Raw genomic sequence first — 14,637 nt, forward strand, 5'->3', positions numbered from 1 at the left:
CTTTCTTCCTAATTTTAGAGAGACACTTTGCTACCATGTAAAAAGACCAAGTTCCAGCTATCCTTTCCTTGCCACTAACTAGTTATATAATATTAACATCTCTGCTCCTCAATTTCATCACCTTAAAAATAAGAGTGACTACAAAGGACTAATAATGATGAGTTTTCTTTTTCTCAATAGAAAAATGGAATGGAAGATTATACCTCAAAGGATTATAGTTTTAGAGATGGAAGAGATCTCATAGGTCATCAAATCCAATGACTTCATTTTATAGATAAAGAAATAGAGAGTACAGGTGACCTACCCAGAGTCACACAATTTGAATTGAGATTCTAACCCAAGTGTTCCTGACTTCAAGTTCAGTGGTCACTCCATTATTCCACCCAAAAGGTACACGTGATATCAGGCATGATAGATGTGTCAGTTTTGCTTTGGTTAACCTCACTTCTTGGTAACAAAAGAGGGGTTTTGTTGATGGTTCAAGCAAATGACATCAAAGATACCCAAAAAGGCATCAAAGACATATTTAAATGAAATGAATGTAAAGTGGCTCATTTTCTAAGCCTCCTTTCATCACCAAAGTTCTGATTGCTACTAGTAAATATCATCCTCAGACCAAAATCTCCTGTACTTAAAAATGGTACTTATTAATACCACATTTATTTTTACTGAGTATCTGCATTATGAAAACATGTTATTAAACAATCACCATGTAATTCTCTAAGTGGAAATCCACAATCAACAACTATATTAAAAACAAGTATAATTTATAGGTAGAATATAATTGAGACTTTCTACAGTCTACTTCTATTTGCTTTTCACTAACCTCCAAAGTAAGAGCCATCTGTCAGTTTCATTTCTTTACTGGATTTAGTGATGACACCAGCAACACCATGTTGAATGAAGTACATTTTTTTCCCCACAGCTCCTTCTCGAATAATATAATCTCCAGGCTGGAATACCTCAAACCTTAGTTTGCTCAGCATGGCAGTCACAAAATTGGGATCAGCATTAGCAAAAAGTGGCATTGTGGCCACCAACTTCCTACAGTTGAAGTTGACTATTTCCTAAAAAGTGAGAAGAAAAAACAATTAATAAGATGGAGATGAACTGTTTAAACAAACATATTTAAAAATATGAGTCATTGAAATCATCTTTAGAAACTAGAAATATAAACTCAAGCCTCAGGTTATTACATATTTTTTAATAATTCCCCCAGGTTTTTTATTGTTGTTTTTTAGTTTTTCTGGTTTTAGACCTTACAAAAAAAGTCAGAAATTCTAGTCATCTTCTAACCTTTTCAGAGAAGAAAAAAACTTCAGTATTAGTAAATTCAGTATTATTAAATGCATTATATATGCTGTTGTACCCATGCTAATAATTCTGAGACAAATGCATAGCTACAAGGCAAAAGGATTATTATTAATGTTATTTTTCATCAAAACCATTCGTGCAGTATCAGTGACCATGGATACCTGAGAGCAAGGTCACCAAATTGATACTCTCATCTCTGAGAATAAAAATTAATGTAATAACTAGATCCTACTGTTCAGAACAACTGAAAAAAAGTCATCATTGTAGAATGTCTTTTAGTACTGTACATGTAATGGACTTGAAAACTCTGGGAGGTATTGAATAATTTGTGACTTGGGGATGTTAATTCTGATGTTCTCTTTCCATTTTATGGGCTCATGTTCACATACGACTTAACCAAGATCTCTCTTAACTAGCACCTTTGGATCTGCACACATTTTTCTAGGATATTGAAGATAAGGCTTAGAATTTTTTTTTTTTTGCTTTTTAGTAGAAGGGAAGAAAGTGTTGTCTTACTCTATAAAAAGTAATAATTAACATGGGCTCAAATCCTTCATTGGGCACTTGTTACTAGACCATTGCCAAGAATCTTTGAGATTCTTTCCTCATCTTTAAAATGGTAATAATAACACCTTTATTACTACTTTTTTGGTTTGTTGGGTTGAAAAAGTCTTAAAGTTCTATATAAATTTGGATGATATTATTTGTGATATAGAATGAAAACTTACTTTGTAATCACAATGTTCAAATCCTGCCTTTGTCACTTATTACTTGTATGACCTTATATAAATCGCTTAACTAGTGTGGGCATCAGTTTTCTTGTCCATAAAATGACAAAAATGAATAAGACAGTGTCTAATGACCCTTTCAAGTTCTGTGTTCTATGATCTATGTTCAAGTTTTAGTTCTATGATTTTTGTTGTTATTTAGATGTTTTTCAGTTGTGTCTGACTCTCTTTGATCACATTTGGTTCCTTTTGGTTTGTTTGTTTGATTTTATTTTTGCCAAAGATACTGGAGTGCTTTGTTATCTCCTTTTCCAGGTGATTTTACTGATGGGGAAAATGAGGTAAACATAGTTAAGTGACTTGTCTAGGACAATGCAGCTAGGATGTATCTAAAGCTAGATTTGAACCCAGAAAAATGAGTCTTCCTGACACCAGGCTGAGCAGTTCATCTATCCATTGTGCCATTCCCTATTCAATAAATTTCAGTTTATTCAGGCTCCTTATTAAGTCCAGAATGAAAAATAAAGTTCTTCACCATCTGTCCCCAAGTTATTTTCTGAGTTTTCTTACACTTTACTTCTTTCTCTTCACTATGAAATGGCTACACTGGCCTACTTGCAATTTCCTTACAGAAGATACTCCATTTGTGCATTTCCATTGATTCTCTCTGATACCTGGATTCCACTCCCATCTCTTTTACTTCTTAGAATTTCTGACTTCTTTTAAATATCAGTTAAAATTCTTGCTTCTATTGGAAGTTTTTTCAGTTCTCCCCTTTTCCCCTCTATAGTTACCTACTATATCTCTTTATGTATCTTTGTAAGTACCTATTTATTTTCATGTCATCTCCCCCTTTGGAATATAAGTTTCAGGAAGTCAGGGACTACTTACTACTTTTGCTTGTGTGTGTGCGTGTGTGTGCGTGTGTGTGCGTGTGTGTGCGTGTGTGTGCATGTGTGTGTGTGTGTGTGTGTGTGTGTGTGTTTATATCCCCAGCACAGAACACAGTGCAGAACAACACATTTAATACTATGGTCAGCTTAGTCATATGAGCTCCTATCATATTTTCCATATTAAGATTTTATTTCATTTTATTTTGCTTAATTTTAAAAATGTATATATGGACATCATCTAATTTAGACTATGCAAAGCTAGCAAATATGTGAGGAGGAAACAGATGGAATCAGAATGAGGCTTTCTATGAGTCTAAAAGCTCCCTTAAGAGATCTTAATAGCTTCTCCATTTTTCCTATATTAAGGACCTTAAAGTTAAGTAAAGAAACATATTGGTGAATCTGGAAGTGAACTAAAATACTTCTTTTTCTTTCTAAATGTCACATTCCCAAAGAGCACAGGAAGGTGGAAATCCTTGGGGAACATATACTTGGAGAAGTTAATAATCCCCATACGCTCTTTCAAAGGCATAATTTAGTTGTTGTTATAATTATCCCTGCTAGCATCACTGTTAACCAGAGATATAAAACCATTCTTCCATTGAACTCTGCTGCATGACCTCTGGGCAAATTTTTGGTATTTATATATCTCTTGGTATTTAAATGTCTCATTTATAAAATAGGGCATACTTTCACGCATGGACTGTCCTTCATATACACAGTGAATATTATTGCCCTACCTACTGCAAGATCCGCAGAGGATGTGCTTATTTTTCCTTCTTTTAAATCTATAGTAAGGGTAATTCCCTCTATTAGAGTCCCACTCTAATGTCTCATTATAAAATAGATTCTCATTTGGGACGGGGGGGGGGTCGTCTCAAAGTGTATTCTAGCAGAACAGAAGCTCTGAGAGCTATTACTAGTTTAGAAAAGCTCTGAGAATGCACCCAACCAATAATAGATCTCCCCCCTCTTATTACAAGTTCCCTTCTATGTATTATCTTCACACATTAAATGTAAACTCTTTGAGGGAAGATACATTTTTCTGTTTGTAATTATGTTACAAGCATTTAGTATACTGCCTGCAGTAGGTACTTGGTGATTACTTATTGACCAACTGGTTGATTATATCAGTGGAGAGTTTACATTCACATCAGTATAATTCTGGCTCCTTAAAGTAATAAAGTATTGCTGAAGGGGTGGATTCGTGCTGATCTTTCCACCTTCAACTTCTTTATACCTCATGGACAAATGAATGCACTGGCAAAATGTTAGCAACTGATTTATGTTAGCAATTGATTTATAAGTGCATTCCATGGGTAACACATGAGGGAAAATGAATGGATACCCATGGGAATTAAACCAAAGTCCTTAACCTTATTAATAAGGTTAACAAACAAAAATGGTTACCATTTATTCAGTGGCACTATGCAAATACTTCACAAGCATCTCATTTAATCCTCACAACAACCCTTTTGAGAGATAAGTACTATCATCCCCATTTTACACATAAGGAAACTGAGGAACAGTACTTGAGTGATTTGCCCAAGGTCAAAAAGATAGTATCTGAGACAAGATTTGAACTTAGACTTTCCTAATTCCAAGTCCAGTGACCTATTCATTATGTAACCTAGTTGCGTCAATATATCTACTCAACCCAATTCTCCACCCTCCATATAACTTTTATTTTTAATATGGGTGAATATTATTCTTGCTATTATTGTTGTTTTATTTTAAAGACCACCTATAATTATATGTACTTTATCATAAAGGTTTAAGGAAAAATGTTTTGATACTATATCTTGCAAAACAAGAAATCTTTCAGATGACACAGTAATTATGAGGGAAACCATTGATTTCCCCCAGTGCTATGATTTTTAAAGGCCAGCTTTGCTGGGAAACCCCTTTAATTAATACAAAGAGTAGTGGGAAACTTTTCCACACATATGATGGTCAACCTTATCCCTCTACGTAGGTCCTTTAGATAACTCTCCTATCCATAATAACATTATTTCTGTATTGATAGCATGTTTTTAACTTCGACAAACAAAAAGAGGGGAAGGGTATAGAAAAGATTATAGAAAATCTTACCAAATGGGAATATTATACCAATAATAGAATATGCCTTAGAGATTGGCTATTTTTCTCCACATTCAGTTGCCAGACTTATGACTGCCCAGCAGTTGAGAACAAATAGATTCCATATTTGATCATTTAAGAGTAATGCTTTCTTTCCTTGCCACCTTGAAAAAGTTTGTCTTTGACTTTGTGTTTCTAACTGAAAAGGGAATTCAGAGGTGAATTTTGGCTGCTATCAAATAATTTTAACTTCAATAAAACATTTTAAGAAACTACAAAACATTTATATATGTATAATAATAAGAGGAATTGAAAGTATGTGTGATTTTGTATACAGATATAAGCTAGGTGACACTACATAGATCACTGGGCTTCAAATCAGGAACACTTGAATTCAAATCCAGCCTCAGATACTTGTTAACTGTGTGACCCAAGAAACTCACTTAATTTCCAATCCCCTCAGTTTCCTCATATGTAAAATGGAGAAAATAATAGTACCTACCACTCAGGGTTGTTATGCGGATCAAATGAGATAAAAATATTAAAATGCTTACCATAACTCCTGACAATAATAAATTATATAAATATTAACTAATAGTATTATATTTTTTAGAATTTTAAGAATACTAAATGCTATATTTTTATAAAAATAAAAAAATTAGATAAAATTATTATTCCTGTGACAGAGGCTAGAAAAATTGCTAAAAGCACAGAGTAGGCATTCATTTACATCTGCAAGGCTATGTCAGTACGAAATCATTTTGCTGGCAAATGACAATCTGTTTCTACATAGATATGCACCATTGAATCCAGGCACATTATCCCCAACCTACCACTGGGAGAAAAGCCCCTACATGATTGCACACAGACGATGGAAACAGTATATAGAACCAGAGAAGATCTGAAGGACACACTATTCAATGATCCCAATCTTCAGATATATTCAGATGGTTCTTCATATGTTTTCAAAGGCAAAAGAATCATGGGGGCTGCAGTTGTGACAGGGGATGAGACCCTCTGGCATGCATCATTACCAAGTCATGTCAGTGCTCAAGGAGCTGAGTTCAGAGCCCTCTTAGAAGTGCTGGTGCAGTCCAAAGACAAAAGGGTGAATATATATATGGATTCAGTTTTTGCCATTGGAATTTTATTTGCCATGGGACAAACTTGGAATAATATGGAATTTGCCACAATATTTGGAAAAAGGATAGCATAGAGAACTTCATAAACCAACTCTTAGAATCAGTGAACTTGCCAAAGGAAGTGACAGTGATCCATTGCAAGGCTCACTCCTTTGGCAAGGATAAGGTATCTCTAGGAAATCACAGGGCAGATGTAACCGCAAGATTCACTGCAAGATTTGGTCCTATGCATGTTCTGAATTTCTCTCTGGTAGATAAGCACGATCTCAAACAAGCATACTGCTGAGAGGAGATTCAGTCATGGCAAGAACATCTAGGGGACAGATTAGTCAAAGGAATCTGGTTATCACAAGGAGGAAAGCACATCTTGCCCAAAAGGCTGTACCAACATTTATGCAATGTGATTGACTTCAGAGGTCATTACAGAGTACAATCCATGCTGAATAAGGTCCATTGGTTTTGGGAAGCTCCAAAGATATCAACAAATGCTATAGGAGTGTGTCAGACATGTGATGTCTATAGAAAGTTTAATCAAGGTCATTTCAAATGCAAGGCAATGGGAGGGCGACCCCTACCTTATATGCATTTTCAGTGTCTGCAGATTGATTTTATTAACATGCTTGGGGACCTAGGGCATAAATATGTTTTAGTCATAGTGACAGACTCACTCAATGGACAGAAGCATATCCATCAAAGAAAAACAACACTGGCATGGTTTGAAAACATTGCTTAAAGAAAAAGTTCCTACATATGGCATTCCAGAGGCCATAGACTCAGAAAGAGGAAATCACTTTACATCTAGAATTTTACAAGCGTATAAGTCTCTGGGAATAAGGGGTACTTTCCATACTGCATATAGACCAGAAAGTTCAGGACAGGTGGAAAGAATGAATGAGTTAAAAACCACCATAGCTAAACTCTCTGCCCAAACTCATTTTAAATGGACAGAGGTTCTTCCACTTGCACTGTTCTATCTGAGGACAAAACCCAGAGGAGATTTACATATTTCCCCATATGAGATATTGTACGGAGAGCCAGTATGGATAGAAACGACCACTAAACCATCTTATGTTTCCATGTTGGGAGGGTTACAAACCTATCTGACACAGACACAAGATAGGCTGGAAGAACTGAGAAGGCTAGGAGTAGTAGTGCAAAGGGTTCCACTAGACTTCTAATTACATAATATCAAACCAGGGGAAAGAAGTATATGTGAAAAATTTTACCAAAGACAAACCCACAGAGCCCAGATGGATTGGCCTATACAATGTAGCTCTCACCACTCCTACATTAATCAAAGTAACAGGAAAAGATTCTTGGTTTCACGCATCTCGTGCTAAACATTACTACGCCCATGATAACATGCCAGAAGACAACTTAATGGAAGTCTAAGAATCTATTCAAACACAGATGCCTCAGAACAACCCTTGATAAATAAACATAGAGCCCATGAATCCAACAAAATTTCACAAGAAGAAATAGAGATACTAAACAGAGATAGTGAAACCAAAATAGAATAATGCCCAATAGTATAAATTTGGGTCAGTTAGATCAGGGTGGATTAGTGTAACCTGTGAAACACAGGAGAAGAGGTTCCTTGTGAAACCTGGGAGATTATTTAGGTGGATTTAGAATTCCTTAGAATTAATGAATATATATACAAATTTCCATCTCAAGCCTAAACTAAAATATTATTAACAGTAAAAATCAACAACATAGGAATATAATAATTGTCTTACAATCACATATTAGAAACCATACCTTCTTTCATTACATAAAAAATCTCACTTGCACATATGAAGATGGCACAAACACCCTTTATAAAGATTCACTCACATGCATCAACATATTCACTCTAACACGCACACAGACATTAATCTTACACACATGCATGATCCTGTAGTTCTGGATAACTGAGATCATATTTCAAGATGAGATGACAGGCAAGTATGTATCCTGTATACATGAAAACATCCAAAAACATCCAGACCTGTGACAAACTTCAAGCAATACCAAAGGTTAGAAGACACATTGACAACTGGAAAGAACTTTGCATCAAAGACATTATGGGGAATGAACTTCAGGAAAATGGGTCATGTAAGATTAATGGTCGATTGCATTGTAGTGAATTACATTCACATGGATATTGCAATCTACACAGGAGGAATGAAGAAGAAATCTTCAGATAACATGAGAAGTGGATTTCCTGAAGAGGAATAAGTATGCATCCACCACAAAATATCTAGAACACGAACAAATTTCACACTGACATTAGGGGTTGGGTCACAAATAAGGAGAGCCCATAAATTGTATATCTGTAAATTGATCTCTACTATCAGAGGATGCATATAAATAACATGTGACATAGTAAATGTGTACAAATAACAGACATGTACATATGTAGCATAATAATCTAATGCACTAGTATAGATAGAAAGGAGAGAGTTAAAATACTAACCATTAATAGACAGGGACAGAGTAGACAGTAGACAGAGTAGTAGGGTGGAAAAAGGAATGTTGTAACTAGAGAGGTAATATAGGGACAGAATAAAGCAGATTTCATTAGATACAAGTTTATATATATATATATGTATATATATAAATATATCTAATTGTTATGAATTGTTACATTGGAATTAGTATTACATTAAGTCATAGGATCGTTCAATTTTACTTAAGAGTTAAATTTTATATTGATAGTAATAGGAATAGTCTTTGTATTAAGAAAGTGTTATATTGTAAAGATTTTGTTGGTACATAATGCTAAACCTCTTCCCACAACTCAGTTTTAGCATAAGATAGGAAGTTAGATTAGCAAATAGACAGATTAGGATGAGATTTATTATTTTGAGAGGGGGGAGGTTAGATGGGAACAATACGTAACATAGATAGATTAGAATAGACATAGAAGGTAGGTTACTGGTGTGGGCCAGGGTGGCACCATGTGAACAACAGGAAATGGAGGATTTGTGACAGAGGTTGGCACGTAAGAAAAGTGCCAGGCTAAAGAGTGTGTGGAACTGATCACCTTGATGGGGGAGGAGCCCCACCTTGATAGGGGAGGAGGCCCAGGAGGAGAATCTTGAGGAGGAGAGGATTCTGGTTGGGAAAGGAGTTGGTCTCTAAGTCAGGAGAATCCAAAGAGAGAAGGTTGAAAAAGACTTTCTCCTGAGGTTTACTCACTTTTTCCTGCCTGTGACTATAAATATTTCCCCCCAAACATTTCCCAATTGACAAGACTATTAAAGAGAAAACCTGAGAAAGACATTTTAAATCTCTGTCCGACTTTACTTCTATGCCTGTTGCCCTGAGTCTGAACTGTGGCCAAGGGGCCAAACCCAGGGTGAGTCAACCTGACTTTCTCTCAAGGGGCTCAGGCTGCCAAGACCTGAGTCCCCCCCCCAAAAAAAAAAAAAACTTGAGGAGGGAGGGAAAAGTGTTTTAGATAGAGACAGGGACCCTCTTTTACTCACTTTCCTCTCCCATTCTTTCCCTTCTAGTTGTTCCTTTGTATTATCCTGATTGAGTTGACATTAATTAGTTATCTTTTCCCCAAGCTGTGAATCAAGTGTGAGTGAACAGATCAAAGGGGAGATGCTTTGGTCTTGAGTAGTGGAGGGGTGACAAGAGGGACAGAGCAAATATGGGAGACCAGCCATAGCTAAGGACAGATGGCAGAAGGGGGAAAATCTTCAAACCTCCTCTCCTCTCTCTGAGCCCTAAATATCAGCTGTATCCCCTGTACCCTGTTTTGAGAAGGGAGGGTCTCCAATCTCTTTATATATATATATGAATATATATATATATATATATATATATATATATAATTCTGAAAATATATGATTCTGAAAATCATGCAAGTACGTAAATTGAACCACACAGTGATATACAATATAACAATATACACCAATAGTAAATCCAGAAATTTGTTTCATGGCTTAGTTTCTTTTTTTTTTTTAAACCCTTACCTTCCATCTTGGAGTCAATACTGTGTATTGGCTCCAAGGCAGAAGAGTGGTAAGGGCTAGGCAATGGGGGTCAAGTGACTTGCCCAGGGTCACAAAGCTGGGAAGTGTCTGAGGTCAAATTTGAACCCAGGACCTCCCGTCTCTAGGCCTGACTCTCAATCCACTGAGCCACCCAGCTGCCCCCCCCCATGGCTTAGTTTCTGCTGAAGCTGATGCTCCTGTTGCTGACCACAGCTACTATATCTATATTCCCCTCTTTCTCCTCCCCACAGTACCTACCACCATCATTGTTAAAGGTTTTTCCTAAGAATATTATTGCATTGAAAGGAATAATGAACTGGAGGAATTCTATGTGAACTGGAACAACCTCCAGGAATTGATGCAGAGTGAAAGGAGTAGAACCAGGAGAACATTATACACAGAGACATACACTGTGGAACAATCGAATATAATGGACTTCTCTACTAGTAGCAATGCAATGACCCAGGACAGTCCAGAGGAACATATGAGAAAGAATGCTATCCATATCCAGAGAAAGAACTGTGGGAACAGAAACGCAGAAGAAAAATATATAATCAATCATATAATGCAATAGGGATATGGTTGGGGTTCTGATGTTAAAAGATCACTCTACTGCAAATATAAATAGCATGGAAATAGCTTTTGAGCAATGATAGGTATATAACCCAATCAAATTGCTTGTCAGCTCTGGGAGACGAGAGGAAAGAGTGAGGGGGGGATGATTGTGGGGGATCATAAATCATGTAACCATGAAAAAATATTCTAAAGTAAAAAAGAAAAAAAGTATTTCCTAGGTTCAGATTTTTAAAAAATTAATTAATTAAAATATTTTTCCATGCTTCAATGATTAATTTTCCCTTCCCTTCTTAATTCTTACCCCTACTAGAGCTGATAAGCAATTCCACTGGATTGTACAAATGTTGTCACTTGATACTTATTTACATGTTATTTATATTTGCTATAGAGCCATCTTTAAAAACCAAAAACTCAAATCACATGCCCATATATACATATGATGAGTGATGTCAAATGTTTTGCTTTTGCATTTCTACTCCCATAGTTCTTTCTCTCCATGAGGATAGGATTCTTTTACATAAATCCTTCAGGAGTGTCCTGGCTTGTTGCACTGCTACTAGTAGCAAAGTCCATTACATTGGATTTTTCAACAATGTTTTACTTTCTGTGTACTACATTCTTCTGGTTCTACTCATTTTATTCAGTATCAGTTCATTAAGGTTCTCCTAGTTCATATGGAAAGCCCCTGGATCATCAATCCTTACGACACAATAGAATTCCATAACCATCATATACCACAATTTGTTTAGCTATTCTCCAGTCAAGGGACATGTCCTCATTTTCCATTTTTTTTTGCCATCACAAAGAGCAAGGTTATGAATATTTTTGTACGAGTATTTTTCCTTATTATCTCTTTGGGTTACAAACTCAGTAGTAGTATTTCTGGATCAAAGGGTATGCATTCTTTTAAAGTTCTTTGTACATAACTCCAAATTGCCTTCCAGAATGGCTGGATTAATTTGTAACTCCATTATCAATGCATTAGTCTCCCAATTTTACAATATCCCCTCCAATATTTATTATTTTCCTTTACTGTCATATTAGAAAATCCAGCAGATGTGGGGTGGTACCTCAGCATTGTTTTGACTTTCATTTCTCTAATTTTGAGAGATTTAGAATGCTTTTTCATGTGCTTATTGATAGTTTTGATTTTTTTAAATCTGAAAACTGCCTATTTATGTCCCTTGATCATCTGTCAGTTGGGGAAAGGCTTGATTTTTTTTTTTACAATTGGCTTTGCTCCTTATAAATTTGAGAAATGAGATCTTTGTCAGAGATTTTTGTTATAAAATTTTTTTCCAAGTTTGTTGCTTCCCTTCTAATTTTGGTTGCATTGCTTCTGTTTGTACAGAAGGTTTTTAATTTAATATAATCAATATTATTCATTTTACATTTTATAGGATGTGTATATAAATATATATATGCATATATATATATATATATAAATGGGGTGTATGGGATACTATGGGAGGAGTAATATCTTTGGTATGGAGGGCTTGTCGTGCCCTCCTAGGGCAGCTCTCCAGCCTCTGACCCTCACCTGACACCCAGCTCTCACTTGTGGCTCCCAGTAGCTGCTAGCATGTAGCAGCAGCCACACCCTGGGCAACGGCTTTGCCAGGCCTGCTAAACCTTGTGAGGGTAGCCATCGTGTCTTTGACCCCTCGTGAACCAGGGCTTTGCTCACCCAGCATGTGAAGACTGCTTCGGCTGAACAGGCAGAAGAAACTAACAAGAAGGTTCAACGGCTGAGATGGCGATACAGTAAAGCACTGTGGAGTGCTTAGGGCGTGTTGGAGCACAAAAGACAACATAGCCATCCAATGCAGCTGAGGAAGTCTCCAGGTGTAACGATTTTTCGTGCCACTGGACCCAGGCTTCCAACACTGAGAGAGTGGGACTGTCCCTGTGCATCGACTTTTCCACTTAAATCTTCATGCACAAGTGTCTTTGTGCACAAAAACGCACAAAGACAATCGTCATCCTCGGTTACCAAGAGACTACTACCATATATATATTATATATATATATATATATATATATATATATATATCCTGCTTGGTCTTAAATTCTTTCTTTTCCCATAGATCCGACAGATATATTATTCCATTTTCACTTATTTTGTTTGTGTTACCTCTTTATATTTAAGCCATTTACTCACTTTGAGTCAATCTTGGTATAGGGTTTAAGATGTTGGTCTAAATCTAATTTCTCCCATATTGTTTTCTAATTCTCCCAGCAGTTTTTGTCAAATATTGGGCTCTTATACCAAGATCTAGGATCTTTGTGTTTATTGCACACTATCTTGCCACTGTCATTTACTCCAAATCTATTCCATTGATTCACCCATCTCTAAGCCAGAACCATATAAATTCTGATGATCACTGCTTTATATAGTTTCAGATTCAGTGAAGCTAGGCCTCCATTCTTCACATTTAAAAAAAATGATTTCCCTTGATATTCTTGATTCAAAATGAACTTTGTAATATTTTTTCTGATTTAATAAAAAGTATTTTGGTAGTTTTATAGATATAGTACTGAATAAGTAAATTAAATTAGGTAGGATTGTCATTTTTATTATATTGGCTCATTTTACATGAGCAATTGATATTTTTCAAATTGTTAAATCTATTTTTATTTGTGTGAAGAGTGTTTTGTAGTAATATTCATATAATGAATTTGCATTGGCAAATAAATTCCCAGGTATTTTACCTTGTCTAAAGTAATTTTAAATGGAGTTTCTTTCTAACTTTTGCTGCTGGGTTTTTTTGGAAACATATAAGAATTCTGATGATTTATATGGGTTTATTTTGTACCCTGCAACTTTGCTAAAGTTATTGATTGTTTCTAATAGTTTTTTTTTATTTGATTTTCTTGGATTTTCTAGGTTTACTATTATGTCACCTTTAAAGAGTGATAGTTGACTTTCCTATTGCCTACTTTGATCTTCTCTGTTTCTTTTTCTTCTTTAATTGCTACTGCTAACATTTCTGGGTTCAGATTTTTAATGACACTCTGGCAGGTACAATACCATTTTTCTTTATTGACTTAAAAAGACAGAAAACCATAAAATCTATATAGACACAGGCGGATATTCAGATTCTGCACACACTGATTTTGGTAAAGATGATATTCAAAAACATAGACTAGAATGTTTTAGGCTACAGCACTTTGATGTAAATTTTGCATTCTAAACAGCTAGAGAAGTACATTGGAATATTTTGCTTGGGAATTACTAAAGAATGGGAGTGATTCTATTCATGCCTACATATTTCCAAGTTTGTGGTTAAAAAAAAGTCTAACCATCTGTCACACTGCCAGAATTTTCCATTAAATATTCTGAGCCAAAGATTTGCCAATTAAAGGCCACCACCTGAAAAAAGACTCTTTTATTTTGAATTATAAACAGAGAAAATAAAACAAAGAGTAGGTAGGTGTTGATCATTTGAAAGATTCTCTACCACTGGCACAGGAAAGTCTGGTCCAATTGAAGAATTAGAAGAATCTTATTTATAATGTATTTTAAGATTTACAGATGCTTTTATCACATAAATCATGTAAAAGCCAGCACAAATATTCATCTGTTATTTCTAGGTGTGAAAGATGAAGTTAGGGAGTATGTTATGTGACCATAATCAGGGAGCTAACAGTTATCCAGTTCATGATTTGAACCTAGATTGATTTTTTAACAACCCTAGGAGTTAGGTAGTATCATTATCCCTATTTTGTAGTTGAGAAAATTGAAGCAAATGAAGGTTAAATGATTTGTCAAAGGTTGTGCAGCTAATAGGTATCTGAAGCTTGATTTGAACTCAAGTTTTTTTTAACTCCAGGTTCAGCCTTATGCCGAATATACCACCTATCTGCCTGCCATTGATTCCCCTCATCTTTGCTCATAAGACTTTTGTGAGGAAGA

The 14,637-nt window shown here is 35.6% G+C and overlaps 1 protein-coding gene across 1 annotated transcript in view; it reads right to left on the bottom strand.

Annotated features, from left to right (window-relative positions):
• The window catches only part of HCN1 (hyperpolarization activated cyclic nucleotide gated potassium channel 1), a 609,900-nt gene that overhangs the window by 77,829 nt on the left and 517,434 nt on the right, over positions 1-14,637 (bottom strand). Inside the window, exon 6 of the mRNA XM_001363828.4 lies at positions 827-1,067. Coding sequence (XP_001363865.1) covers positions 827-1,067 — 241 coding nt within the window. The remainder of the gene's footprint in view (positions 1-826; positions 1,068-14,637) is intronic.

The sequence above is a fragment of the Monodelphis domestica genome, chromosome 3 (genome assembly GCF_027887165.1).
Source record: "Monodelphis domestica isolate mMonDom1 chromosome 3, mMonDom1.pri, whole genome shotgun sequence".
Lineage (NCBI taxonomy): Eukaryota > Metazoa > Chordata > Mammalia > Didelphimorphia > Didelphidae > Monodelphis > Monodelphis domestica.